Source organism: Salminus brasiliensis, chromosome 3, assembly GCF_030463535.1.
Source record: "Salminus brasiliensis chromosome 3, fSalBra1.hap2, whole genome shotgun sequence".
NCBI classification, from domain to species: domain Eukaryota; kingdom Metazoa; phylum Chordata; class Actinopteri; order Characiformes; family Bryconidae; genus Salminus; species Salminus brasiliensis.
In genome coordinates this window covers 38404003-38430156 of record NC_132880.1, presented here as the reverse complement: position 1 = coordinate 38430156, position 26154 = coordinate 38404003, and the positions used below count along the sequence as shown (strand labels likewise).

Genomic DNA, 26154 nt, shown 5'->3' with positions numbered 1-26154 from the left:
ATCATTTATTTTTACACAATGTAAAGAACAATTTCCAGATTCAAATGATGTCAAAAAGTAATAAATGGTTTTCTTGGCTTTTTTTGTACTTATTTCTATTTAGGTTTTCAAATTAATAAAAGACTAATTATAGATGACCAAAACCAGATCTCCCACTGACCTGGTGCTCTGTGATTAGTGTTTTCAGTAGAGGGATGTCCTGGGGAAGAGGCTCAGTGTCACGCTGCACTAATGTAGTCTCTGCCCACTGTAGCCACGACAACAGCTCCTCCAAAAGTGCTGCATTGTTGAGCAGTTCAGTGAGAGCTGCTTCCAACCGCTGCTCGTGCTGCTTTGCCCATGTCAGAACCTGGAGAGCCGTAAAAGTACATTAGTTAGGGTTATTATCGACCATTCCAGCAGACTCCAGTGACTCCGCAGAGCTTCTCTAGAGAGTGTAAAACACAGCAAGGCAGAAAATTCAGCAATGGACAGAAAACAGGCATTTTCACACTGCATTACCTCTTCAAAGCGTGCCCTGATAATGGTGATCCAGTGTTTGATGGTGGTGATGCAGTCAGGATGGCACACCCCTAGTATGCCCTCCCCCATGCCGGCCGCTTTGTTCACATCTACTCTCTTCTCCTCCACTGTCTGCATAAAGTCTCGGTGAGTGTGCAGCAATTCCTGGAGAGTCTCTGATTCCTCTGGCAGGACACCTCGGAAACGCAGGGTCTGCTCTGCCTCCGAGAGCCACTCCAACAGCATCTGCACTGCTGTGCGGAACTCCTCAGCCTGTGAGAGGACAGAAACCACAGAGTGATGTTTTAGCCATCATGTAAGTATTAACCTTCATTTCAGTAAAACGTACTGATGTTAAGTTAGATGTACAGACTCACCTGTTTGAGAGCTTGCTGGAGGCGGGTCTGTTTGGACACAGACAGCGCACACACCGTGTCCCAACGGTTGCTGAGCTCCTGCAGCTGAACTTTGACCCAGGCAGTGTCGTCCCGGCCTGTCTCCATGAGCTCCCGGGCAGATCTTTTCAGAGCCTGCACACTGCTGGTCCTCTTCCCAAGCTCCTTTTGGAAGGCCTACACACCCATAAACAGCAATGTTATCATACTCAAATACTGCACAGTTAAGGTTCTCCATTGCATACATTCACTTCGGTGAATTGTGAACTGCAATCTATGAAATGCTGAGGACCCCTTAATATTTCAGACAATAGTGCATTTTCAAGCTACTGTACCTTATGGGAGTCCATAAGGTTTGAGACCAGGTCCAGGTCTCCATGGACAGGTTGGTCCTCGGCCAGCTGGGGTTCCACACGGTAAAGCCAGTCCACCAGAGCTTGCAGGGCCTCTGCAAACTGACCTGAGAACAGCAAAGCCTCCTCCAGCTTGTGTTGCCTGAAAAAGTTTTATTTAGTTTTTTTATTTTTATTGTATTATTGTTTTATTTTATTAACACATGACTGTTGATAAGCTTTAACAGACTTTTATGTATCTTCTCACCTCTCCACACTCTTTCCACACACAGTGTCCCACTTGTCACGGACCTCACCCAGAAGGTGGTCCAGTTTCTGAGTGTCAGCTGGTAGTGTTGCCTTGTCTCTCATAGCCTTCCCAGAGCGCACTGTAGTGTCATACACTGGCTGTTTGGAGCCAAGAGCCTTCTGAAACTCCTACAATTCACACAACGTACAGGAAAGAGGGTTTATTTGATGAGTACTAACATGTACAGACTGTACAGGAATACAGACGTAAGGATCTCATTCTTTGTACCTTATGTTTAGCTAGTTGCACTTTGATTTTGTCAGGTTCATTGGAGATCTCCAGCTCAGAGTCCAGCCTACTCTCAGCCTCCTCCAGCCAGTCTGTCAGCTTCCTCCAGGCCTCGTGAAACTAACAATAGAAGTTAATACACCATGTTAGACATAACTGGATGATTGGAGTAGCATAGAAATATAATGACATAAGAAAATAACGTTACCTGTTTGGCTCTCTTGCGCGCCTCATCCAGGTGTCGCCCCCTGTCCAGAGACCTCTGCACCAGCTTGTCCCAGCGAGCCTGCACGCTCAGCAACAGGTTCTTGATGAGAACCACATCCTGCTTGAGACTAGCAAAGCGCAGCTGGGACCCCGCCTTCTCTAGAGCCAACACCTGTTCTCTGTGAGTGTTCACCTCATTCACAAAGACCTGAGAACCACACAGGAACCACACATGTAAGTTTAGGGAAACATCGTCTACAGCTAAAGTGATTTAGGTGTAAACTGAAGTGGAATCTGAAGCTGCTGGTTGGAACTACAAAAAAATCAGCTCTTCTGAATCACCTTGTGCTCATCTATCTGGAAAAGGACAGTGTCGAGGATGAGGCTGGGTGGCTGGGCCATGTTCAGGGTCTGCTCTGCCTGTGTCAGCCAGTTAATAGTATCCTGCAGAGAAGACTGGAACCCTGTGGCCAGCGAAACAGCCTCCTCCAGCTTAGCCTGATGAAAGAGCAAGGAGAGAGAGTGTGAGCAAGAACCAGGTGGCTATTCGATGTCTAATTAAATATTTATGACATTCAAGCTGAGCTACACGTTTTACAAGGTATCGTTTCTCTTACCCTTCTGTCGTCCATCTTAGTGTTCAGAGTAGCCCACTTGTTTTGGAGCAGGGCCAGGTTCTGCTGGGTCTGAGTGGTTCCCGGACCAGCCTCTTCTCCCCCTCTGGCTAGCAGCATGGACTCCCCTTGATCCAGAAGCCGGTGGTACTGCTCACCACGCTGAGTCAACTGGGCCTGGAGCTCCTACAAATGCAGAACACATGTATTAACATGCCAAGCCTGGTTGTATACGGCCATAGTAGAAGTAAAAGTGCAAGATTATATTATCATATATTATCCAAATTCTACACACGTAAAATACCTTGATGTACTTCTTCAGGTACTACTGTGCCGTAAAATTACCTGAACAGTATCTTACAGCATATACAACCTACGGTCATGAGCATTCAACGCTCTGGACTGGTCTATGGTAAAGTGGTTACCATGTGCTGCTGCAGTTGCTCCCTGGCCGTCTCTGGAAGACCACCTGTGGGTTTGGCAGCTGATAGTTGACTCTCTGTGCGCCTCAGCCACTGTAGGAACTCCTCCAGTTCACCATGGAAACCCTCCGCCTGGAGGGGAAAAAAAAAACAAAAACACGCAGAAGAAAGATGATCAGTCAACAGATCTGCAACCCTCACTAACATTAATATTAAACAGATCATCCATCCTCCCTGCTAAATACCTCTCAAACTTCAACTGCTACACTTAATCCTTTCGCAATAACGCAACAAATACTACACTGCTGACTCAATGTCAATCATTTTTATTTTCAGCAGAGATGTTTGGCCTGTAGTGAAGCACCTGCTGCAGAGCAGCCTCCAGTAGTTTCTGCCTCTCCTTGGTCTTTAGCAGCAGGCTGTCCCAGCTGCGGTTCAGCTCATCCAGCTGGTCTCTCAGGTGGCTGGCCTCATCTCCAGGGCTGGAGTCCAGCAGCTCTGAGCCTGCACTGTTCACGGTCTCCACTGTGGCTCGATGGGAGAGCACATCGTTCCGCAACACCTGGGAAGACCGTACAGAGAGATTGATGGGATGCGCAGTATATGTTGTAAGACTGGTGCACAAAGTATGTACCGGCCTCTGTAATACTGCCCAAATGGGTCCCAAGTGCTTAGAATGGGTGGACGACAAAGAATGCATACGTGATGTTTGGCCAGCTCAATCTCGATGGCTTTGGGGTCGGAGCTGACAGGTCGTTGGGTGTCCAGGGTGGCGTGGGTGTGGCTCAGCCAGGACTGCAGCTCAGAAAGTGCATGCTGGAACTGACCCAAGGCTAGAAGAGCCCCTTCCAGTTTGTGCTAAGAGCGAGATCAAGAATAAGGATTGTGAAAAAACAATAATTAACAATAATTTATTTTCTGTCAGATGGTCTGTATTGATGATTAATGAATAACTTAATATCTTAGTAGGCAAATGGATGGTGTATTCCAACCTGTCTGAGAGTGATCTTGTCTCCAAGGTTGTCCCATAGGTGTCTAAGCTCAGTAAGAGGCTCTTGTATCATATCTCTGTCTGTTTGGTCAGTAACCTTCTTGAGCAGTAGCTCCCCCTGGTGGCAAAGCTTCTCCATGTCAATCTGCTGTTGGTATACCTCCACCTTGTATTGCTGCTCGGTGTGAAAATGAACGGAATTTGGTTAACCAGTGGCACAAATCTTTAGCTTCTCTCAAGTACTTAAAACTAATGAAGGAAATAATGTAAACCTTGAGCTCTTCAATCTGTTGTTTTACAGTGCTGAGGTCAGTCCCTATGGTTGACATGTCGCACAGTTTGATGACCGCGTTGTCCAGATAGTCAAACATGCCCTGAGTACAGAAACATTCATCAACCATCTATTCAATCCATACGTTACAGATGCATCAGCTAAAAAAAGTGTAGTGCCACCTACCTGCAGAGCATCTTGGTACTGTACAGAAGCAGTCATAGCCTCCTCCAGCTTCTCCATCCTCTCGCGCCATGTGCGGTTCAAGCCTTCCCAGGCAGCGTTCATCTAGAGGAAAGGGAAAAGAGCAAAAGTTCAGCAAAAGAAAAACATTTGGTTCTGGCAGCAAGTCCAGTGGGATATAACTCCCTCATATCTGGAACATTCGCTGTTCTTACCTCATCGATGGTCTTTTTGACCTCTGGTTTCTCTGTTTCTCCACAAGCAAAGATCAGGTCTGCTCCCAGTGTGCGTACAATCTCCAGCTCCTCTCTTAGGCCATCTGTCTCTGCTTTAATGGCCTGAAACCACGAAGAGGATGCATGCAGCTAAGCTTGGGACACCTGTTCATTAATTTTGTCTTCTGAAATCAAGGGTACTGAAAAAGAGTTTATGCTAATTTCTTCTGGATTAACTATCTCTACTGTCCAGAGATGGCTTTCTACTAGATGGACCAGCACTGTGAGGATTTGATTGCATTCAGCGAGGTCAGGATGTTGGATAATCACCACCCCATCTCATCCCTTAACTCCTTCCAAAAGTATTGGATGGAACACCATCATTCCAGAAAACACAGTTCCACTGTTCCATAGTTCAAAACTAGGGGGCTTTATACCCCTCTAGCCCACACCTGGCAGTAGTGGTGACAATTGGTTCATGTTGATCTGCTCCAGAGTGTCCTATTGGCAATATTTTACTCTACAGGGACAATCAGTGCATTTATACATCTGTGTCAGCAATGGGTGTCTCCTAAAGTAGCTGAATGCAAGGGGTGTCCACAAACATTTGGCCAAATAGTGTACACTAATAAACTGCTCAATGAACTGTATGAATGTAATACAATCTCATGGTCATAATACTGATGAACTGATTTCATCAGCATGATGAAATATTTATTCTTCATCCTGTAAGACTGACCTCTGCTGCCTCTATCTGCTGTTTGATGAGTGATGGGTCTACTCCAGGGTCCTCCAGCTCTTTTACAATATCCTGCGAGTCTCTTAGTGTACTCAGCAGGGCCGCCATATCGGCCCAGAACTTTCCAGCTAAGTCTAGGACATCCTGCAACTTCCCCTCTCTCTCTTCGGCCCTCTGCCTGATCTCGTCCCACAGAGAGCGGAGCCTCAGGAGGCGGGAACGCACCGCTGCAGAACAGAACAACAAACATTACTCTTTGTAGATACAGTACACAAGTAAGAGACTTATAGAGTCTCAGTATTTATCAGTATTAAAAAGTGCAATATGAGTAGGCATTAATCTAATTCTTAGGTAGTTATCACAGTACAACACACTATTATTTTCTATTATTTATTTATTTTTAATTTTGTTTACTGTACAAACTCATCACCCACCCTGGGCAGCAGGGTCGTCGTGTGGTGCGCGGGTGATGAGCTCTTCCCCACGTGCACATAGTGCACTGAAAGAGGGTAGCAGCTTGTCCAGTTCCAGCCCAGACGCCCGATGTTCGGCCAGTTGCTCACGTATCTTCTCCACCTCTGCTGCAACAGGAGGGGGCTGCCTCAAGCGCTGCACTGCACCTTCCAGTGTCTCCAGCAGGGGGTCCATTTTATCATGGAACTGAGAGAGAGGAAGGAAAGAAGAGTTCATTATGATCTAACTGATCTAATTGGACACCAAGAAGCAGAAGGCCAAATATAGATGACAGATGATGGGACAGATGATGTCTCAGGTTATAAATACCATTATAACATTATAAATGTTAGAAATACTTTTAAAAAAAGTAAGTAAAAATACAGGAAGATGACAAAGTCCTGCACCTAACAACTGGAGTTACACATAGAGCCCAGCCCATTCCCTTCCTCTATACTCTACTTACCCACTACATCGCAAGCTCTATTAGGTAGGCCCCTCCCTTCCTATGTTGCTGTGGCAGTTTATGAGCTGCTTAGGTATTTTTATTATTTATTACACCACCAAAAAAGGTATGCACTAAAATCATTATGATTTCCATTGTTTTATGTTTTAAAACATCCATACTTTGCTAGTTTGGCCATGTTACCAATCCAGACTTCTCTAAAACTTCTCTGGTCCAATAAAATAAGAAAACGTGATAAATTCATACTAACTTAAAAATGCACAGAATGCCATTAGCCTGTGATTTCTGTAAGGAATTGTTAAAGCCTAAACCATAATGTTGTTCAAGTGAATTGCACATGAACTAGCTGTTAACTAGTGACAATTATGACACAAACTCTAGAGAAAACTGAAAATATTTAAATGCCTTTAAGCATTGTCTTGAAATAATAGAATAAATAATAATTAAGACCCCTATTGAAGAATCACCCATATATGGTACAGCAAACGCACAGAGATCAATGGCATTACAGCCTCTAGTTAAAATCTAAAATAAAATCCCAAACACTAAAACCAAACAAATTCCATTTAACCCAGACGCATGCATATAAGTGAAGCATACCTACATTAAAACCAGTAGGACCATAGCACTGAGCAGTAACGTCTAATCAGTTCAGCACTTCAAATACCAAAGAAAATGCATGACCAGGAGTACAGATTTGCTTTAGTAACAGCAGTGAGTGACATAGTTTCTTACCTCTACCAGCTGAGGGTGTTGCAGAGAGCAGGGATGATGGTGAACACACAGTACATCCACAATGAGTGACGGGATGAAGGGATGGGTTTAACAATCACAGGAGGGATTGGGAGAGTGGGGGAGAGGAGAGATGCAACAAGCCAGGGACAGGAGTGGTGGAATGGGGGTACAAGGACAGCAAAGTTAAGGACAAGAGTGGGGTGAAGGTGGGGAAGAGGCGAGTGCACAGACAGGTGAAGTAACAGTATCAAATAGTTTAAAGGGATGGGGTGGAAAAACAATACATTGTGTTAATTGAATGGCATGCAAACAAGCCAGCAAGCATATCAATAACAAACACTCGGCCCACTGATGACGGATTCAAAATTAAAAATGAATACGGCGCGATACTAAACACTTGCGACAAACAGCAGATTTGCAACTTTATACTAGTGTAAGAATGACAGCATTATATGACAACAGCTCATAGACAACATGTAGATGATGTGCATGTGCTACTCCATACAGCAGTGATTAAATTCTTGCTTGTATTGCAAATTCTGTTCTTCAGGTGTGCACTTAAGAGCATGTACCTGCGCAGATTGTGAGAAAGCCTCATCCAGTGATGCAGCTCGATTTTTGACCTCCTCTTTGATAGCCAGGTAGCGTCTCTCTGCCTCGCCGTAGCGCTGCCTCACTGTCGACCCCTCCTGGGTGCTCAGTTCGGCGAGCTGGGGGCCAATCTTCAGCAACTTGTCGATGTGAGGCTTGTGCTCAGCTATAGACTCTCTCAGGAGCTGCAGGAGAGGAGGGTGGAGTAGAGTAAGCAAAAACAAATTGGGTATTGTGCATCACTGGATCTAGTTGTCAGTACCTGGACTTGTCAATATCTATAATTCTGGGCTCGAACCTAATCACACTAGCCAAGGAAATTTTCTGAATGGGTAAGTAAGAATGTATTATTATTTAACTTGACTTAACTTAACTCTCATTACAAAAAAGCTTGAGAATCACTGTCCTGCATTATTTGGGTTTCCCCTACACCCAATACAGCTAATTCAATTAATGATTACTCATTTAACTCACTAAACCAGCAGGGAAAAGTAGTGGTACCCCAAGGTAGGAGTAAGAATCACTGATTTAGATGAATAATCTACTAAACTGCAGCTCAGTGACAAACAGGCTGCAGTATGACCTGATGAGATCAGATATTTCTATCTCATGTAAAAATGATTTCAACACAAACATCATTTGTTTTACTTCCTGTATCTGAGGGTTTCTCATCAAGGTGGTCCAGGATTGAGAGATTGTGAAGAAGATTTTGAGGAACAGTGGGGGTTCTACAACATGGTTTGCAAATATCCTTAACAGTTCTAGAAGAAAATAGCGACGGACTATGTGAACCACATTTCTCTCTGTAATATTGGCAGCTGTGATTAATCATGTACTGCTGATATCCATAGCGAAAGATCACTTGTGTTAACTAATTTTCTTCGACAGTTGGATTAACTGTATCCAGTTAGTCAGGTATCCGCTTTCCGTTTACACTTATGTGGTCAAGATCAGTCTCTGACAACCTCTGAGTGTGGTTGATCGAAATCTGATCACAATGATTTTCAGGCATGTGTTTATACTGGCTTTGCATGTGGTCAAGTGAAATTCTGGATGTGATCCGTTCACCGAACACACAAGGTGCAAACAGCCTTGAAGAGTAATATCCCAAAACTATATATAGGGTTGTTTCCTGGACATAGATAAAGCCTACTCTCAGCCTAGTCTAAACTGCTGTGTCAGTGCTGAATCACCACTGGAATTTCTTTTTAGGCTAGGCCTATGATTAATCTGGTCCCGGGAAACTGGCCTGTAAAGTACTGCAATGTATAATGTGTGGAAAAAAATGGCATGTGGCTCACAGCAATACCAGTAACAGGCTATGTGTTATAGTTACTGTCAGGCATGGTCATTGCACACTGCAGTCCCAATATGGTCATGCTTTCCAAAGAGGATAAACATAAACTAAGCATGATCAATGTAAGAACTGGGACTGTACTGTAAACCAGACACTTACCCTCATCTGATCCTGCTGCTGTCTGAGAGCCTCTGTGTCAATGGCAGGAGGGGGTAACTGGGAGATGAGGGTCTCTGTCTCACCCAGCCAGGGCTCCAGCTCCTCGTAGGTCTCCCAGAAACGAGCCACCAGCACCTGAGCCTGCTCCAGAGCTGAAAAGCGCTCAGCATGGCTCTGGCTGACTGCCTCATAGCGAGAACTCAGTGAGTCTGTCTTTACCTGTAAGGCAAGAGTGAGATAACCATGGTCAATAATCCGCCACTGGAGTAATCCGCCACTGGAGACTCATACACATCAAGAATTTAAAAAGTTTAAAAAGTTTCAGATGGACAGAATTATTATATTCCACTACTGGCAGGTTTTCTTTCCCATTCTCACCTTGAGTGCCTCTCTCTGCTGCTCGCTGCAGCTCTCCAGGATATCCTCTCGTGTGTTGAGGAGCTGGTCTACCGTGTCCTTGTGGCGGATGATGTCGATGTTAAAGGCCCTCTGGACCTGGAGCTGAGCCACGGTCACGTCAGGCTCCAGACTGAGAGGCCCCAGAGACGCCAGTTTCCTCTCCGTCTCCCCCACCCAGGCCAGTTCCGCATCCACTGCCTCTTCGTACTAACAAACACATCTCATTGTTACAAAGAGAGCATTGTCCCACAGATAGTTTTCCATAGATAGAGCCACATCATGAGTTAGAAGTTACGCTGCCCAAAACAAAACATAAGAATATAAGCTTTTTTATTATTATTTTTTTTTTTACATTTAATATGTGATACTAAATGCAGTACACAGTCTGAATGGTATTTTCTACCAGAGAATAAAAGCAGTACCTGCTGAGACCTCTGGATGGCTGCCTGCACTAGTTGCACTCTCTGCGTGATGGTCTCGTCAGCTTGCCGGTAGCGTTGGTTGGCATCAGCAACCAGGCGGTCCAGGCCCTCGCGGGCACGCCACGGCACCAGGTCTAGCAAAGCACTGCCCACCTCATTAACAGTGTCCAGAACCAACCGTTTCTCAGCGGATACACACTTTAGTTCCTAAGGAGAAAAATAAATAAATAAACAAATAAATAAATAAAGGTGATTTCCAGCAACAAGAGGCAGAGTGACCAAAAGCAAAGCGAAATGGGCAGAGTCAGCGATGCAACAAAGTCGAGCAGGGTTAAACTTTATGCAGGGTGCTGAAGGCTGATGTCTGTCACTGTGAAACGATGCTTTTTATTTGGTTACTAGATATTGTTTCTTAATAGAAACACTGCTGCCATCATCAAGTTTCAGCTCTTGGACCTTTTCACCATACTTGGTCCTGACTTGAATAGTTTAGTGCACTCGGATAAAATGGTGATGGTAGTGGTTTTCCTGCAAATAGGCAACAGCAATAAAAACTGTGATGACTGTACAGACAGTCAGTTTTTTCTGATTTGATTTTGTGTACATTCTGTAGCGTCTAATACTGGCAGAGTATGACGCGGGCCTTGATGCAGGACACTGTATGCCTTGTCGTCTTTTCTTGCAGTCATTAAAACCATGGCAATGAACGCTCAATTTTAGAAACGCCCACAGGCGATGAGCAACCAGTGGTCTGGGCAATGTGAGGTGATTCACTGTCGGTGTGAATGCACAGTTATAACACAACCTGAATAGTACTTTTATACCAATCATTTCTACTAGTAATTAAATAACTAGTCTTAAGATCAATGACTAAATGATAAGCCTAAGATTGAAGAATTGGGTTTTCACACCAGCTGCCATGAAAGCTCTTCTTACCTTCTGTCGATCCTGATAGGATGGTGTTGTGTCTGGCTCTACATTGTTAAGCTCTGCCTCCACAGAATCCAGCCACAGGTTGATGTCCTCATGGGCACTGGCGAATCGGGTGGCGAGCTGCAATGCCTGCTCCAGGGTGCGAAGGGCCTTGCTGCTGCCTGCTGTCATCTCTGCATAACGGCTCTTTATGCCATCCAGCTTCTCCTGGATGAGCAGAACCTCCTCACCTGACAAACAGTTAAACAGCAATGGTGAGAATAGTGCAAAAAGATGGAGAGAAGCTGAGTTATTGAAGGAGCTAGAGTTGCGCTCTTACCCGTTGTCTGTTTCAGTAAAGCCTGTCCATTTTTAATTGCCTGGTCCACCGTCTTCTTCCGGCTTACGATCTCCTCATTCAGAGACTAGAAAAAAAAGAAGAAATGCTATAAAAATGCAATAATACAGTTGGGTTAAATATCTGCAAATTTGAATCAAAAGAATTGCTTCTCAAAATGTCTACTGGTCCATTTGTAATAAAAATAACACATACATGAGGTTTTCTTATGGCAGTATCAACCTAAAAGCCCGTTATTCATAAATTCATAAATGAAACACAAAACTTAAACAGATGGTCCCAGACTGTGATATCTGACTCCCTGTAGTGTCATTACCAGAGTGTGTTTGTGCTGTTCAGCCAGCAGTTCAGGCTGGTAGCTTTGCACTGAGACTTCGGCCAGCCGCTGGGCCACCTCAGCCAGCCAGTTCAGCACCTCCACCTCCTCCTCCCCAAACAGCTGTGCGTTGGCCAGGGCCTGCTCCAGCAAGGTCTCCCGACGAGCGCACCAATCACGCAGCTCAGTGTGCCCATTGCGCACGCCACCTACACGCTCTTTTAGCCAATCACGATCTGCCGCACAGCTAAGGGGGGACAGTGATTGGCCTAGAGTCTCCAGATGGTCCACCTCTGCACCTCGAGAGAGCACCTCCTCTTGGAGGGCCTGAGGAGTTTCCCAGGAAGAGTATGAAAGGGAGAGGGGGCAAAAGGGAAAGAAGAAAAAGAAATACAAGGAACAAAAAACAAAAAAAAGGACAAAGGAGAAATGACCATGTATGATGAAAAATCATAAAAGCATAATGAATAAAAAAATCATAAACACCATAAAACGTGGTATGGATAAGAAAAATAAAACATGAAATGGGAATATAAACCATATAAATTCCAAAAGCATGACTGAAATAAAAATAAAAGGGAAGCTGTATTGATCAAGCTTGGGCCAACCACAGGCCTCAATTGTCCTACTATTTTTTGTGGGCACCTTTTTCTTGGGATCTTCTAAACCACAGGAAAATGCAATTTTGCAAGGAAATGTACTGTAAGGTTCACCAGGACTGTTTAGGGTTTGTTTCTGAAAAGCAGCTCACTTCTCCTGCAGGTGACGTAGCAGTGTATTCATGGTGATGTGCAGTACCTTGTGACGGCTGATTTGCTGGGTGATTTTGGAGGTCTGGGTTCCCATGGGCTCGGCAGAGCTAAGACGTCTCTCTGTGACACTCAGCCACTCTCCCAGAGGCTCCACTGTCTCATGGAACTGCAGAGCCAGCACTTGCAACTCCTCCAGCTGCTTTTGCCTGGGAGAGGAGCAATGGGTCAGTATATGCGAGTGTAGGGGTGGACATAATGAAACTGCAGATCTAACTAACCACTCTGAGCAGTTGAGTGTGATACTGGTGAAATGGGAGTGGATACTGGTGAAGTACATTTATGGCTTTCATTATTTTCTAAAAGTCTGGCTGCACATTTTACCTGCCACTGGCCTTCTCCAGCAGGTCTGTCCACTGCTCTCCCAGGCTCTGTAGCTGCTTCTGGATCTTGTCCCTGTCTTGGGTCTCTGCTGTGGCAGCGATGCGCTCCCCCTCGACCCTGATCATCTCAACTGTTCCCCGTCGGTCATCCAGCAACCGCTGGAGCAGCTGAACAACCCCACAACACAAGCTCTCAGTGGATGTTTTGTGTGAAACAGGTGTTGTTATTTGCCTTTACTAATTTAACTTAAATGTACAGGTAAAAAAAGGATCTATCTTTTTCTCAAGGAGTGAGTGAAGAGCCTTACCTTCTGTTCTTGGATTTGTGCCTTAACCACACGGTACTCAGCAGACGGTGGCTTCTGATTGGCTATAAGCTCCTCTGTGTCACTCAGCCAGCTCAGCAATGGCTCCAGGGCATCTTGAAACTTCCCACAATGTAACAGAGCCTCTTGCAATTGAGCGATTCTTTCAGCAACCTAAAGGAACATTTAAACAGTGAATATGAGCGTCTCCATGAGTACCACAGGGTTCTATTTAAGGGGCTATAAAAGTGTGGAAAAGTAATGAAGTGTGGGCCTGCGTACAAAGATTAGAGGGTTTAAGGAGTTACAATACAATACAGCTAAAGACAATTGAAGAGCGCTAGCCTTACCCTCTTGTTAAGGGAGTTCCAGCGGAGATTGGTGGTCTCCAGGTCATGCTCCAGGGCCTGCGTGTCCGTGTGCTTGGCTGCACTCTGGATCAGCCCCTGTCCCACGGCATTCACATGCTGCACTTTAGGCTGGATGCTGTCTACCTGCTCCCGCTCCACAGCCTGGAGTGGACAAGAGGTAAAAGGGAAATTAAAGGGTGAATGAGGACTGTAGAAAACAGAACAAGTATAACTTACAATGGAGTAACTATCCCTGTCTCCACTCACTGACCGAATCACAGGCTGTAAGTTCACCAACGGCACTTCACTGAAAGTGGTTAAGCTGATGGTCAGTGATATACAATGGCAGCCCACAAGAAGCAACCCCCAACAGGGAAAAGACAAGAATAAGAAAGTGGGCAGAAAGTGACACACACACATACACACACTTTAGTGCAGTCTGAAAACATGAAGCCGAGACTTTTCCAATAGTGCTTTCATGTTCAGCCACATCTATCATATATGAAATGTGGTAGATACTGTACAAAGATAAGGAACCTTCAGAGGGAAAATCCTGTTTGTGTGTATCCAGACACAGCTGCTTTGTGGTGAGGGACGTCGTTCCTGCCTTAAACAGGATGTCTGTCGGCCTCAACAACAATGAGCTACAGCCATGACCCACCCCACCCTCGCTCTCCAACCAAGCATGTGTGTGCATATTTGTACAGAAGAGAGAGTCCAACTTTCTCTGTTGTCTAAGCATTACACTATGCCTTCTCTTGGTCCAGTTAGGGCCCTATCCATTTCTTCATGAAGAGGCATGCGGTAGTAGACAGTCTTTTAAACAAGGCCTGATGGAGCACAAAGTTTACTACCAACTACCTCTTTGTTTTAATTCAAGACAACACAACCATATTCACCATTTGTGTTGGACACAGATGAAATTTGGCTTTCGCCTTGAACCTATCCGTGCAGAAGCACACACACACACACACACACACACACACACACACACACACACACACACACACACACACACACACACACACACACACACACACACACACACACACACAGTGACAGTGGGCACATGTGTCCAGAGTGGTGAGCAAACACTGCTGTGGCACCTGGGAATCGTGGTAGCCCGGGTATCGAACCCACAACTCATGCAACAACTCATCCATAACCTGGTGCTCGAACCGCTGTGCCACCAATGCCCTGTGTCTCACTGAATATCTATGAGATACTGCCTCATATCTGCTATACTAAACCTCTTTCCCTCTCTCTCTCTCAGGCCAGCTCAGGGCAGGAGAGGCTTCAAGGGTTTGCCTCTTGTGAGGGAGAGCACTGGAAAATGTCTGAAATGTTTCTCATTCCTTTTCAGTTCTCTGAACCAGGCCAGCAAGCCAACCAGCCCCTCTCGTGCACACAGATTTTCAGTGCTCATCTCCTCTTATTCTCCCTGCGCCTTGCTATGTTCAACACATAACGGTCCTCCATTTATGGCTGCTTTCCCACCCACCACCAGCCCACGAGATTTCTACCAAATCCAGTCTTTCTTCTCTCTTTTCTCTCTCTCAGCCCAAACCACAAGTTCCCAATGCCTGGGTTCCACATTGCAGTACTGAAGAAAAACAAGGCAAGCTGCTCTTCAATCACAATGCCATAGAAGAACCATTACTGTTTCCATAAAAACATGAGCCTTTAAGGGCTTAAATAAGCATTTAATTCATCTGATGTAAAGGTTCATCATCAATGTGAACATTAAGATTCTTATTCACGTTCACACACCACATGGTTTTCGTGGTATTGTTATTATGTGGTTCTTCTATGGCGTCGTAAAAAGATCTATTTGTAGCAAAGCTATCCTTCATTTTAAAAGTTATGCTCTTAAAAATGAATCACGTCTTTCTATTCAGAAAAAAACAAGTGAAGCTGTTGCATGAATCAATCACAATATTTCATAATGGGAATGAAGCAAAAGTGCATTATTACTGGATATATGACACATGCATTTGAAAGAGAGAAAGAAATAATGCATAAGTGGGATTTAGAGACTGAGCGAGAGAGAGAGAGAGAGAGATCAAGCGAGAGAGAGAGAGAGCACAAGAGAGAGGGAGCGATCAGGAAACAGAGGTTTAAGAAGGGTGAGGCAGAGTTGAAATGGTCAAGACATCCCTCTTGTACATTTAGCATCATTCGAACTTCCTAAGAAGTAATGACTTCATCAAGAGCTGATCTAATACACCATGAAGATCAGCCCACATACACTCGCGCACGCACACACACACACCACACAGGAAAAAACATGAAATCGACAGGATCATAAAAATACACATAAAAATTCCTTACAAGAACTTCAATTTAACAGTCCTGGACGATGCCACAGGAATTCTTACGCCTCTGAAATGAGGGAAAACTAACAAATAAGGAGAGAAAATGACGGCAATACATCCGATCTAATACTGAGCTAATATTAGGCAGGTCCCGATTGTGCCGCCACAACAAATCTATCCATTTAAGACCTCTGAAGGTGTCCCGTGGTATATGGCACCAAGAAAGCAGATCCTTAAAGTCCTGGTGGTGAGGTGGGGCTTCCATGGATTGCATCAATGAGCCTTAAGCGTCCATGATAACCCAGTTGTCCTTTCTTGTAGCACTTTTGGTAGATACTGACCACTGCATAGCAGCCGCCTTTGGCTTGCTCACTGTGGGTCTTCTAAGGTTTTCATGTCTTCTTATGTTGCTGGTTTCTTGTGTTTTTACTAATTGCTGACTGTGTAAAGCTGCTTTGTGAGAACACCAGTTGTAAAAAGCGCTATACAAATACATTTGATTTGATTTGATTAAAGACTTGTCTGATGTTTTGGAGATGCTCTGACCCAGTCATCTAGCCATCCCAATCTGGCTTAGAACTTTACACTTGCCCCATTTACCTGCTTATAACACATCACCTTCAGCAACTGACTGTTCACTTGCTGCATAATATATCCCACCGCTTAAAAGATGCCACTGTAGATGAAAATAATCAATGTTTTTACTTTATCGGTCAGTGGTGCTAATGTTACGAGTGTGAAGAACCTTTAAATTGGTACATTCATCTAATAACAGTTGTGGTTCTTCTATGGCATCATTCAAAGAACTATTTGAAGCACCCGTATCTTTTTGTTTAAATATAATGTTTAAAATATAATTTTAATAATAATATTTCTGATTTTCACCCATTTTCTCCCCAATTTAGATCGCCAAGTACCCAACCCGAACGTGTTCTCTCCCTCCTTCCCATCATGTGCAACACCCTGGACACTGGTGAGGGTGAGATCGACACACGCCCCCTTTGATACGTTCGCAGCAAGCCACACCTCTTTTTCAAACTGAATCACCAGACAACCAACGCACCTGGAGGGAAGAGGCGTATAAAAGGCTAGCAGAGGCCAGTGATGGCCAGCACCACACTAATGTGATGCGGGGGAGAGCACAATCTACCCACCCCAGAGAAAGCAAACTCTACCCTCTGACCCCAGTGACAGCGCCGTAGTCCGCTGGACCACCCAGGGCCCCTCACCTGTATCTTTAAATAGGTCTGAACCACAGAATCACAAACAGTGACATCAATGCTTTGGTAATGTTTAGCATGTGTGCTTGTGTGTGTTCAGACTGAAGCCCTCCCTTTGTTTCCTGCTGTCCCCGTCACAGGTGCTTCCCGCAAGCTGTCTTTCAGTGCCATCGTTATCAAAACAATCAAATATGGCTGTGCCACCAGATCCCACAATACCGCCTCTCTTCCTGTAAGCCCGCTCCTCCCTTTCTACAGAGTCTCTTGTTTCTCTCTAGAGCCTCATGTATGCCCTGTATGCCCATCCATGTCTTATTCTTTGTATAGCAGCCCAGGGTTTGACGTGAGTTGCCAGGCCTGTCCTTGGATGCTTCCCTGGTTAACAGCCTCAGCTCTTTGTACAACCAGGTGTTGAGCTATGGTTTCCTTTGTTAAAAGAAACTGGGCTGTGATTCTGCATCAAAAACAACCACCATTACACTACACAATTTTGGTTACTGCCAATCATCTAATGTGTTCGCTTCAGCACATACGTACACCTCCCTTGTGGGCCCCTCCCATTTGTGCACTGGGGGAGTAAGTTTAGCGTCAGAGTTCCAGAGCTGAGAGGGCTGGCACATTCTTATCATCTATTTATATTCCCAACAACTTTCTACTGTGTTTTTGTGTTACCGGCAACAGCAGCCACCCTAAAGGACCCAGTGTTTATTTCTCACTTCCTTATCTGAACAACAACAGGGCTCTTCAGTGCTGTTTCATACTGCAGCAAAGGGGAGGGGAATCTAAGGAGCTGAGGAGGGGTTCATGGCAGGGAAAAGGGGAACAGAGATTTATAGATGGTTTAACTTTGAAAGGAAGGCACTCTTTAAGAAAGTCATGTTACCTTATCTTGGCTTATTTCTGTCCTATTCTAACAACTCTTCAAGTTTTGCGGTGTGTTTATCACTAAGGTTTGGTTCCTTGGGTCCAGACCAAAGCAGAAAATATGTTGTATTTTAGTTATGGATATTTTAGTGTTTACACTGAAGTATTAGATATTGTATTAAAAGATATGGACAAAATGTCATGCAAATAAAAATTAGCGAGTGATCGGACAGACTTCATCATGTACATTTGATGACAACTGCAGTAATATTTAACAAACCTGCTGAACCACGCTGTATTGTGGTCTAATGAGCCTGTTTGCCTGTCATCTGCCATGAGAAGCCACGTTACCAAAGCTACCTGATGTGTGTCGTCATATACATACATACTGAGCCTTTCAGAGATGTGCCAGATGTGCCTGAGCCTCGTTTTAAAACCAAAACAATCTGTCCAGGATTCAAGGCATGATCAAACATGGTCATGTGTCAAACCAGCATCCAGCAGAAACCCTCTTTAGCTCAAAACCAAAGCAGGCCTGAAGAGAATAAATGACAGTTCGTCCGGAGTTTGGTCTGCTGAGACGTCTTTTATCTGTGTTACATACATACTTCAATAGAACTGCACCACTGAGTTCATTTGGAGTTCACTTGTTCGGTCTATTGATTGCTTGGTTCACATGGCAGCCTTCCCACTTGTTCTACCGAATCGCACTATCAAAGCAATCACACCAGGCTCTGTTTTAATCAAACCAAATTTGCTGAGTCTAAACACAACCTAAAAGACCATTTGCTCTCTGACGCATCCTAGCGTCCTAATAATTATAACGTCCTCTGCCCGTGGTCGAGCAAGAAATTAGATTTGGGGCACAAGAGATGCAGTGACTCTGCAGAAAGGCAGTGCTGAGGACAGAGACTATATGTGGATAACCAGACTTGGCCACTGCTGCTGATAGACCCAATAATGCAATAACAGTGGAGAGAGTGCTTAAGGAGTACATTTGCTAACCTCACAGCCAAACGTCATAGGCCCTGTGACAAAGAGCAGATGCCAGACTGCTCATAGGAGCCTGAAAGACTGTCAAACACACACACATCGTTGCTGTCCAATGAAAAACATGTATCTCCATTTTTGTCCATTTTGGTTTGAATCCTGTAGCTGCTCTTTAAACTGTGTAAACAATTCTGGATGAATGGAGCAACAGAAAGGCTCTAAATGACTTTAAACAAACTCTTATTTTACACGTCCATTTAAAGCTAAGAACACGTATGCCTTCTCCTGTAAAGTCACCATTTTGGAGATACATTTACATTTAAAGCATTTAGCAGATGCTCTTATCCAAAACGACTTACAAAAGAGCTTTGCTATTTACTCAAGAATAACCTCAGCTAGTTTGAATTCAAAGATACCTCTAAGTTTATACATTAGCAAACACAAGTCAATAAGGTGACCACCCTGCTATTCGCCCAAGTATAACACCCAGAGAAGTTCGTTCCACCACATCACGTAAAATACACTTACAGTGTCTTACATGTGCACCATGCAGAATAAACAAATGTTTGCACAAACAGGAACCCAAGCATGCTAACTTGCACAAGGATTTTCAACAATTTCAGGCCCATCAACTCCGTAAACAAGAGCTTGCTTACTTCCAAATTTGTGATCTGCATTAAGATATACAAACAATTCCCAAGCAAAAAAACACTTACAGTAGACGGACCATGGACAACCCTTTTCACAGCTGTTTGTTAGTCCCATTTAAATATCAGGACCATATAAGTGCCATTCACTTATTTCCACATGCAGAAGAAGAAGGAGGAACCACCACTTATTCTAAGAATTTGTTTGGAATAATACTACACTATATTTGTAAAAGCCACTGCATCTGCAGGAGAAGCATGTTAAGCTAAAGCTAAGCAGACCTGAAGAAATTTACAGCAAGAAAATGACTTGGAATAGTTTAGAAGACGAGTGTTTCAGTTCTGGGACTGGGTCAGCAAGTACGCAGATATACAATCACAGCGTATCATAACACCAAAGGGAGATTCTTTACCTCACTGCTGAAGTCACTGCACATTGGGACTGAAGTTTCTTCATCTGGGTGCCCTGAACCAGCAGCAACCCCAGAGTCTTTCTCACATGCTCCAGGGACCTTCTGAGGTCCCCCTTCACACTCACTTTCACTGAAAAGTCCATATAAGAGACCTGGCTCAAGCTGGCCCCACTGATCTTGGTATGGGTGCAGTAAGTCTGGCCTTGATCCGTCCGAGTCCCAGTCACTTTCCCCAGTCATGGACCCCAGAACAAAGTCCACTCCTGACTGACTGGTCTCGGACTCCGATTCTAAATCTTGACAGTCCTCACAAGCTGAACCCCCATCGGACACCAGGGAGAGCCGTTCAGGAGCAGCCATGTACACAAAACTGTCAGAGGAGAGAAAAGCCCCCTCGTCCGGATCAGGACAGGGTTTAGGAAGGGGACTAGGTGGGGTAGAATCCACTAGCGGGGATGGGGGACAGTCCTGGGAGTATTGTGGTGGCACTGCCACTGCCAGGTAAACAAAGCTGTCGGAAGCAACGACCGCATCAGTGTCTTTGTCGGGATCTCCCCTCTCTGATTCCGGTTTTGTTGTGGAGATGGGTAGTGGGGAGGGGGGAGATGATTCGTTGTCTTTTGAGGATGCACTTACTACTGAAAGGGTTGAGTTGTCTGATTTCGGGGTACTTGTGCAAGTAGTTCTTTGATCCACATTTGTTAGCTCCCATTCATGCACAGACATGTCCTCAGAAGCAACAACTTTCTCAGCTACTGCTGATGAGATCGTCTGGGTCTCTATAAGTGGCATCCGTTCTTGGACAGAGGTCATCTCTATGGAAACATCAACAGGCTTCAGCTCCACATGGGAGACCACCTGACTGATGTTGCTCTCTGCTTCTGTTCCAATGTCACTGGCCAATTCAGAACTCTCAGGAGATACTTGTATAACGTCTTCAATATTTACAGGAGATATACATTTATCTAACTCACAGTCTGTGTTCTCTGTTGAAGATGCATCTTGGTGACATAATGAGGTATGGTCGACAGGTAATTCATCATCATTCTCCCTAACGTCCACCTCCACTACCTGTTCATGTTCGTGTTCAGACGATGCTCCGCTATCCAAGTCTGAATCAGTTCCTGGTTTTTCACAGTCAGCTTGTGTTGTGTCGGTGGCAGTTCTGTCTAAGTGGGACATCTGAATTCCACTGGAGTCCGATTCTAGCAAAGGTCCATCTAAAGTGTCTGCACCATGCATGGCTATTGTATGTTCCTGCTGAGAAGTTATACTGCTGTCACTATCACGAAATAAGCCCACTGGTAACTCTTCTAGACTTTGGTCCCTGCTTTCGCTAGCATCACAGCTTTGTGTATGATCAGCGCCCTCACTGGAGGGGTTCGGATCTGTTTGTAACTCATGTAGCTCAGTCTGATCCGAATCTTCATGGTTTACAGAATCATCACTCTTGAAGGGGTCAACTTCATCCCTGTTGTCTTCAGGTTGATCCTCTTTCTCCTCCTCTTCTTCCTCCACTCGAGGTAGGGTATGACATTCAGTCAGGGGCTCAGTGAGGAGAGATGCAAAAGCTGACTCGACCCCAAATGATTGTTCCCCGTCTTCCTCCATACACTGTCTCTCCAGCTCCAGAAAGAGGTCGTCTGATCCTGCCTCCGAGCTAGGGCAAGGAGAAACACTGGCCGCCTGTGAGCCTCCAAAACCTACTGGAGGGGTCAGCAGGGGTCTGTGACCTGAAGAACTCAGCTGTTTAGTCTCCCAGTCCAGCAGCTGAGATTCCTCTCCTTCCATCTCCCAGGAAACACTGGCTATTTCATGACTTTCTAGTTTCAATACTGCTTGCCAGTTCCTTTCCTCCATCTCTAGTATTTCTTTCTCTTTTGTATTTTCTCCCTCTTGTTTATCCTCTTCCTCCTCTAGCTCTGCCAAGATCCTCCGCTCATCTTCTTCAAAGCACAGTTCTGAAGCAGTTCGTTCTCGCAGTTCCCTGGTAGGAGGAGGCCAGCCCAACAGGCCCTCGTCACACCCCTCTTGGCTAAGACATGGAGAAAGTGGTAGGCCATCGTAACTCAGCTCCTCTCCCTCCTGCAGAAACGGTGATGGAGGATCAAGCAGGTACAGGGACTCCTCCTCGAGGTCACTGTCCTCTCCAAGCAGGGGAGGCAAAGGTGGCAGAATCGGCAAATTGTGAAGTACTCCTCCATGGCCCGATGACCTCTTAGCACCTTTCATACTGCGAGGCCAGGTACGGGCTTTAGTGGGTGGACAAAACACAGGTTTTGGAGGTATCAGAGGAGCAGTGTCCTGATCTTGTTCCAGTGGCGAGTCCCGCTCAGAGTCGGATGTTTTAGTTGCAGTTATATCCCAGTGATGTGTCTGTTCTTCTGAAACACTTCTTACACAAAGTAGAGGAGTCACAGTTGGCTTGCTTTTCTCAGAGTGTCTATAAACACAAGGGCTGGGTTGAGGAGATCTAGCAGTGTCTTGTTTGGGTTGCACAAGTGGAATCGTCTGTGAAGGTGCTTGTTCTTTAAAGGAAGGCAGGGCAGATGTGGATTTGATTTGTTTTGGGGGATTAGGTTGAAGCTGGGGGGACTGTTTTTGCCTGACAGAAAGGGATGGGTGTGCGGACAAGGGGCTCATAGATGGCGTGACTGCTGGAGAGCTAGAGGCAGGAGGAGTTTGAGGACCAACAGAGGAGACAGGAGAGGGACTGTAAAGGGGAAGGGGCGGGGTGGATGTGGAAGAGGCTGGGGCAGTCAGCAGAGAGGATAGTGGATGAAGAGGAGAAACTGGGATCCCTGCTCCAGACAAACGCTTCTCTCCTCCCTCTGCAGGTGAAAGCTCTAGCCGCTCAGCAAACTCTGGGTAAGTCGGAGGCATAAATGCTTTCCAAGAGCGGCGATTTGGATTGTCTTTTTTGTCACTGCCATGATGACGTCTCTTGGTCACTACAGCTGCCCCCACAGCAGCAGAGTTTGATGCAGGAATTATAACGCTAGAGCCGACAGCTCCCACAGATGGCATGCTCTGAGGGTCCCCAGTCAACTTCAGAGCATCAAAAATGACTCTTTCATCTAACCTTTTTAGCCCTCCATCAGCCGACCCTCCTCGTGCCACAAACACTCCTCCAATGTCAGCTCCTAAAGTCCCATTGCTTGAAAGAGTGCTTCCTTCTCCTCCTCCAGATCCCAAAGTGCTTCGAGAGGGCTGGCTAATCTTGGAGCCCTGGTCAATCTGCTCATTAATTCGCATGGTGTCATATATGGAGCGCTGCGGCACATAACAGTCCTCGATGTAGGCCTCCTCATCGTCGCCCTTCCCTAGACACCTAGGGTTCTGCCGCAAGCAGTCTGGTCGGCTCAGAGGTTTCCCCATCCCGTACTCAAGGGCCCGGGACGGGGCAGATGCTTTTCCGCAAAAAAAGTGTCGGTATGTTGCTTGAATTACCTTTAGCTCAAGTCTTAGTGTTCCACTTGATTATAACAAACATTACTATACAAAATCTACAGCTAAAACAGACAGTTGTCATGCTTATATTTCAGGGCAAATGTTCATAGACGTGGACGTTGTAGAGTTCTTGGCTCTAACCAGCAATCTATTTACTGATTCCATCCTGCTAGAGCACATCAGAAAAAAGGTCTCAGTCAAACCGATGTACTTCCCCAGCAACATATTAATCAGCTTAGTTTGGGGGCATGCGGCAAATAAAGGAAGCAGCTGTTTTAAAGAGGTTCATAGTCCGATATGGAGTGGTATCACAGATAACACCCATCTGCCTCTTTTCTGCCCATTTTAATTCAGTAGAGTCCCCTTCCTTCAAAACATCGATACAATCCTTTTCCCGACTTCCTTGCAGAGACTTCCTTTCGACTCTCCCAGTCTCTGCCACAACAGGAAAATCAGAAAGGGGTCTGAGCCACTTAAGCAGCCTCGAAGAGAAGCTGCCAAAGCAGTGCAAGTCTCCTTTTAAGGTGAGAACTCTACACTCTGTTGCATAAAAACACACAGTGTGAGAGACAAACGCAAAATGTCCATCAAGTGATTTTGTCTCGCATCTTACCGTTGTTTCCAGCACATCTTCCTATGCTCTTAGGACTAATCCAGACATAAGTCAGTTTAGCAAACAACAAAAAACAACTCCACAGCTTACAAGGTCAGTCAATTGCTAGCATGAGAAGAAGGACTGATTCTTCAGATCGTCCCTTTATCCCTTTATTAATTTCCTTCTCCTTTTAATCCAATAATGAAACATTAATAGAGCCCGTCTGGAAGAGCAGCCCAAATCGAAGCCCAAATCTGAAATCCTACATCCTCTTCATTTATCTTCTCCTCTGTAGTGGTGGCATCCAGGCACTTTAGGTGAATGAAATGCAATACTCTCTTGATGGCATGTCCTTTTCATCGTACAAACACAAGAACAAAAGGGGCCATCATTCCTTTTTCTCCTATTCCCTTTTATATTCCTTTCATCTAGAGCTCCAGGGTGAGTCTGTGAATCCAAATGGTGGCCGTGTCCAGGAGGCTTGAGGTGTGAGTGAGTACCACTCGAGAGGGCGAGGGCTTTAGCCTGACCTAGCCGGAGAAGCGTGGCGAGTCGCGGGGCTGTATCCAGAGGGCAGAGACCCAGACAGAACACCAAAGCTCCGAATGCTGCCTTTCCACCCGGGGCACTCTGCTTCTCAGACAATCCCCAGACACAATCGTCCTCTTTCTCTACTTCGCACGAGCGCAAAAGAACCACAAGCTCCACGCAAGCTTCCAGTTTCTCCTCCTGCTTCTTTTCTTCTTGCAGACTCTCTCTTTCATTCGCTCACACTCTCTTCCTTAGTCTCTGTTCTCAGGCCACTGCACTGCTGAAATGGTTTGCAGCTGCTAAAAAAATCTCCCACTTTTCCTCTCTCTCCCTCCCTCCCTCCCTTCCTCCCTCCCTGACTGCCTCACTCACTAACTCACTCACTCTCACATACTCCCTCTCCCTCTCTCTCCCTCTCTCTCTCTCGCATACTCTCACCTCCCTCACTCTCTTTCTCTCCCTCTGTTTTTGTTTGAATCCAGCTCCGTTTGTTCTGTTTCCTGCTCTGGTATTAAAACACAGGAAGTGCTCCAATCATGCCGGTTTCCTCTTCCAAAAAAACCCAGCGAGCCAGAGCTGGGAAAGGGAGCTGGAGATAAAGCTGTTGGGAGGAGGGGCCACCGTGCCAGAGGGAGTGACTAGACCAGGGATTTTTGCATGTGTTTCTGCAAAAGTACAGGATAACAGGAGCAGATTGCCTCCCACTAAGGACCATATAATAGCATTTAAATGTACACAGCAATGCATTCCTACTCTATGAAATAAGCAGCTCTTTATACAAAAGACAGAAAAAACAAGGGTAGAAAGGGAGTGGGGAGGGTGCTCACATGCACTGAGGCTTATCAATAAGACTTCTTTTTTTCCTCCAAAGTAATCCATCATACATACAAGTGGAAGCAAAAACCTCTAGGCATTCTCTCTGTCCATTTCCATTGTCTCCCTTTTCCCCCTCAGACAACCACCCTGTTATTGCATAAAACAATGCTGGAGGACACACAAAAGTCTGCGATTCACAGTCCCCACTTGTGCATTCTCGTCTCCTGCTCGTCTGAAACCCTATCCAGCCATGAACAGAGTGTGTGTGTGTGTGTGAAGGGGGGGAGGCTGGGGCCATCGACAAGGGGCTTCAGGATGCTTTATAATGAAAATGAATAGACCCTGAAGCCACTGAAGTACACAGAGAATGGCGGCAGAGGTGGCGGCAGAAGCAGCAGCAGCAAGTGGAAAAGTTGTGGACTGATGACTTTCTCCATGCTTTACCTCCTTTACCTCACAGTTCCCCCTTCTTTCTATCCCTGCCTTCCCTTATTCGGTCGGTGCTGTAATTCGTGCGAGGAGCTCTGGCAGAGAGCAGTCGCTGAACTAACGCATGCCTGCTTGCCTACCCTCCCACTCACTCTCCGTTGCTCTCGGTCCCAGACACACAGACACACAGACACACACACACACACACACACACACACACACACACACACACACATATGCAGGAAAAGAGAGACAAACAGACACACACACAGTTGTTCTGTGGACCAACACGCTGCCCGTGGCCTGCATGTCAAACAAGCTAAATACTCTGTCTTTCTTTTTTATCTCTCCTGCTCTCTCTCTTTCTTCCTCCCTCGCTCTCTGTCAGTTGGGTTGCAGCTGTCATGCCTGCGTCCAAGATAAACCTCCCTAAAGTAACAAAAGAGGTTTGTCTGCCTCTCGCCCTCGTGCTTGCTCTTTTTTCTCCCCCCCTCCCCTCCTCACTGTCCACTCGAATTGAACAGACATTCAACAGCCATCATTTTGCCCTCTGTGATCTGATCAAACTACATATACTCATA

At 45.5% G+C, this 26154-nt stretch overlaps 1 protein-coding gene across 11 annotated transcripts in view; it reads right to left on the bottom strand.

The window, feature by feature from the left end:
- Positions 1 to 26154, bottom strand: part of macf1a (microtubule actin crosslinking factor 1a) — a 202873-nt gene that overhangs the window by 14300 nt on the left and 162419 nt on the right. For 9 of the 11 annotated variants that reach the window (XM_072676059.1, XM_072676060.1, XM_072676062.1 and 6 more), the window contains 29 exons: positions 13304 to 13465; positions 12957 to 13127; positions 12650 to 12816; positions 12315 to 12474; positions 11517 to 11843; positions 11183 to 11267; positions 10867 to 11093; positions 9931 to 10137; positions 9488 to 9715; positions 9110 to 9328; positions 7635 to 7838; positions 5843 to 6068; positions 5409 to 5635; positions 4670 to 4792; positions 4458 to 4559; positions 4273 to 4374; positions 4002 to 4175; positions 3712 to 3867; positions 3374 to 3571; positions 3013 to 3141; positions 2591 to 2773; positions 2316 to 2471; positions 1975 to 2181; positions 1767 to 1886; positions 1497 to 1666; positions 1232 to 1391; positions 879 to 1073; positions 502 to 774; positions 161 to 349 (listed from right to left, as the gene is read on the bottom strand). In XM_072676059.1, the coding sequence (XP_072532160.1) occupies positions 161 to 349; positions 502 to 774; positions 879 to 1073; positions 1232 to 1391; positions 1497 to 1666; positions 1767 to 1886; positions 1975 to 2181; positions 2316 to 2471; positions 2591 to 2773; positions 3013 to 3141; positions 3374 to 3571; positions 3712 to 3867; positions 4002 to 4175; positions 4273 to 4374; positions 4458 to 4559; positions 4670 to 4792; positions 5409 to 5635; positions 5843 to 6068; positions 7635 to 7838; positions 9110 to 9328; positions 9488 to 9715; positions 9931 to 10137; positions 10867 to 11093; positions 11183 to 11267; positions 11517 to 11843; positions 12315 to 12474; positions 12650 to 12816; positions 12957 to 13127; positions 13304 to 13465 (5247 nt within the window). The remainder of the gene's footprint in view (positions 1 to 160; positions 350 to 501; positions 775 to 878; positions 1074 to 1231; positions 1392 to 1496; positions 1667 to 1766; positions 1887 to 1974; positions 2182 to 2315; positions 2472 to 2590; positions 2774 to 3012; positions 3142 to 3373; positions 3572 to 3711; positions 3868 to 4001; positions 4176 to 4272; positions 4375 to 4457; positions 4560 to 4669; positions 4793 to 5408; positions 5636 to 5842; positions 6069 to 7634; positions 7839 to 9109; positions 9329 to 9487; positions 9716 to 9930; positions 10138 to 10866; positions 11094 to 11182; positions 11268 to 11516; positions 11844 to 12314; positions 12475 to 12649; positions 12817 to 12956; positions 13128 to 13303; positions 13466 to 26154) is intronic. The other 2 variants (XM_072676057.1, XM_072676058.1) reach the window with 1 other exon arrangement.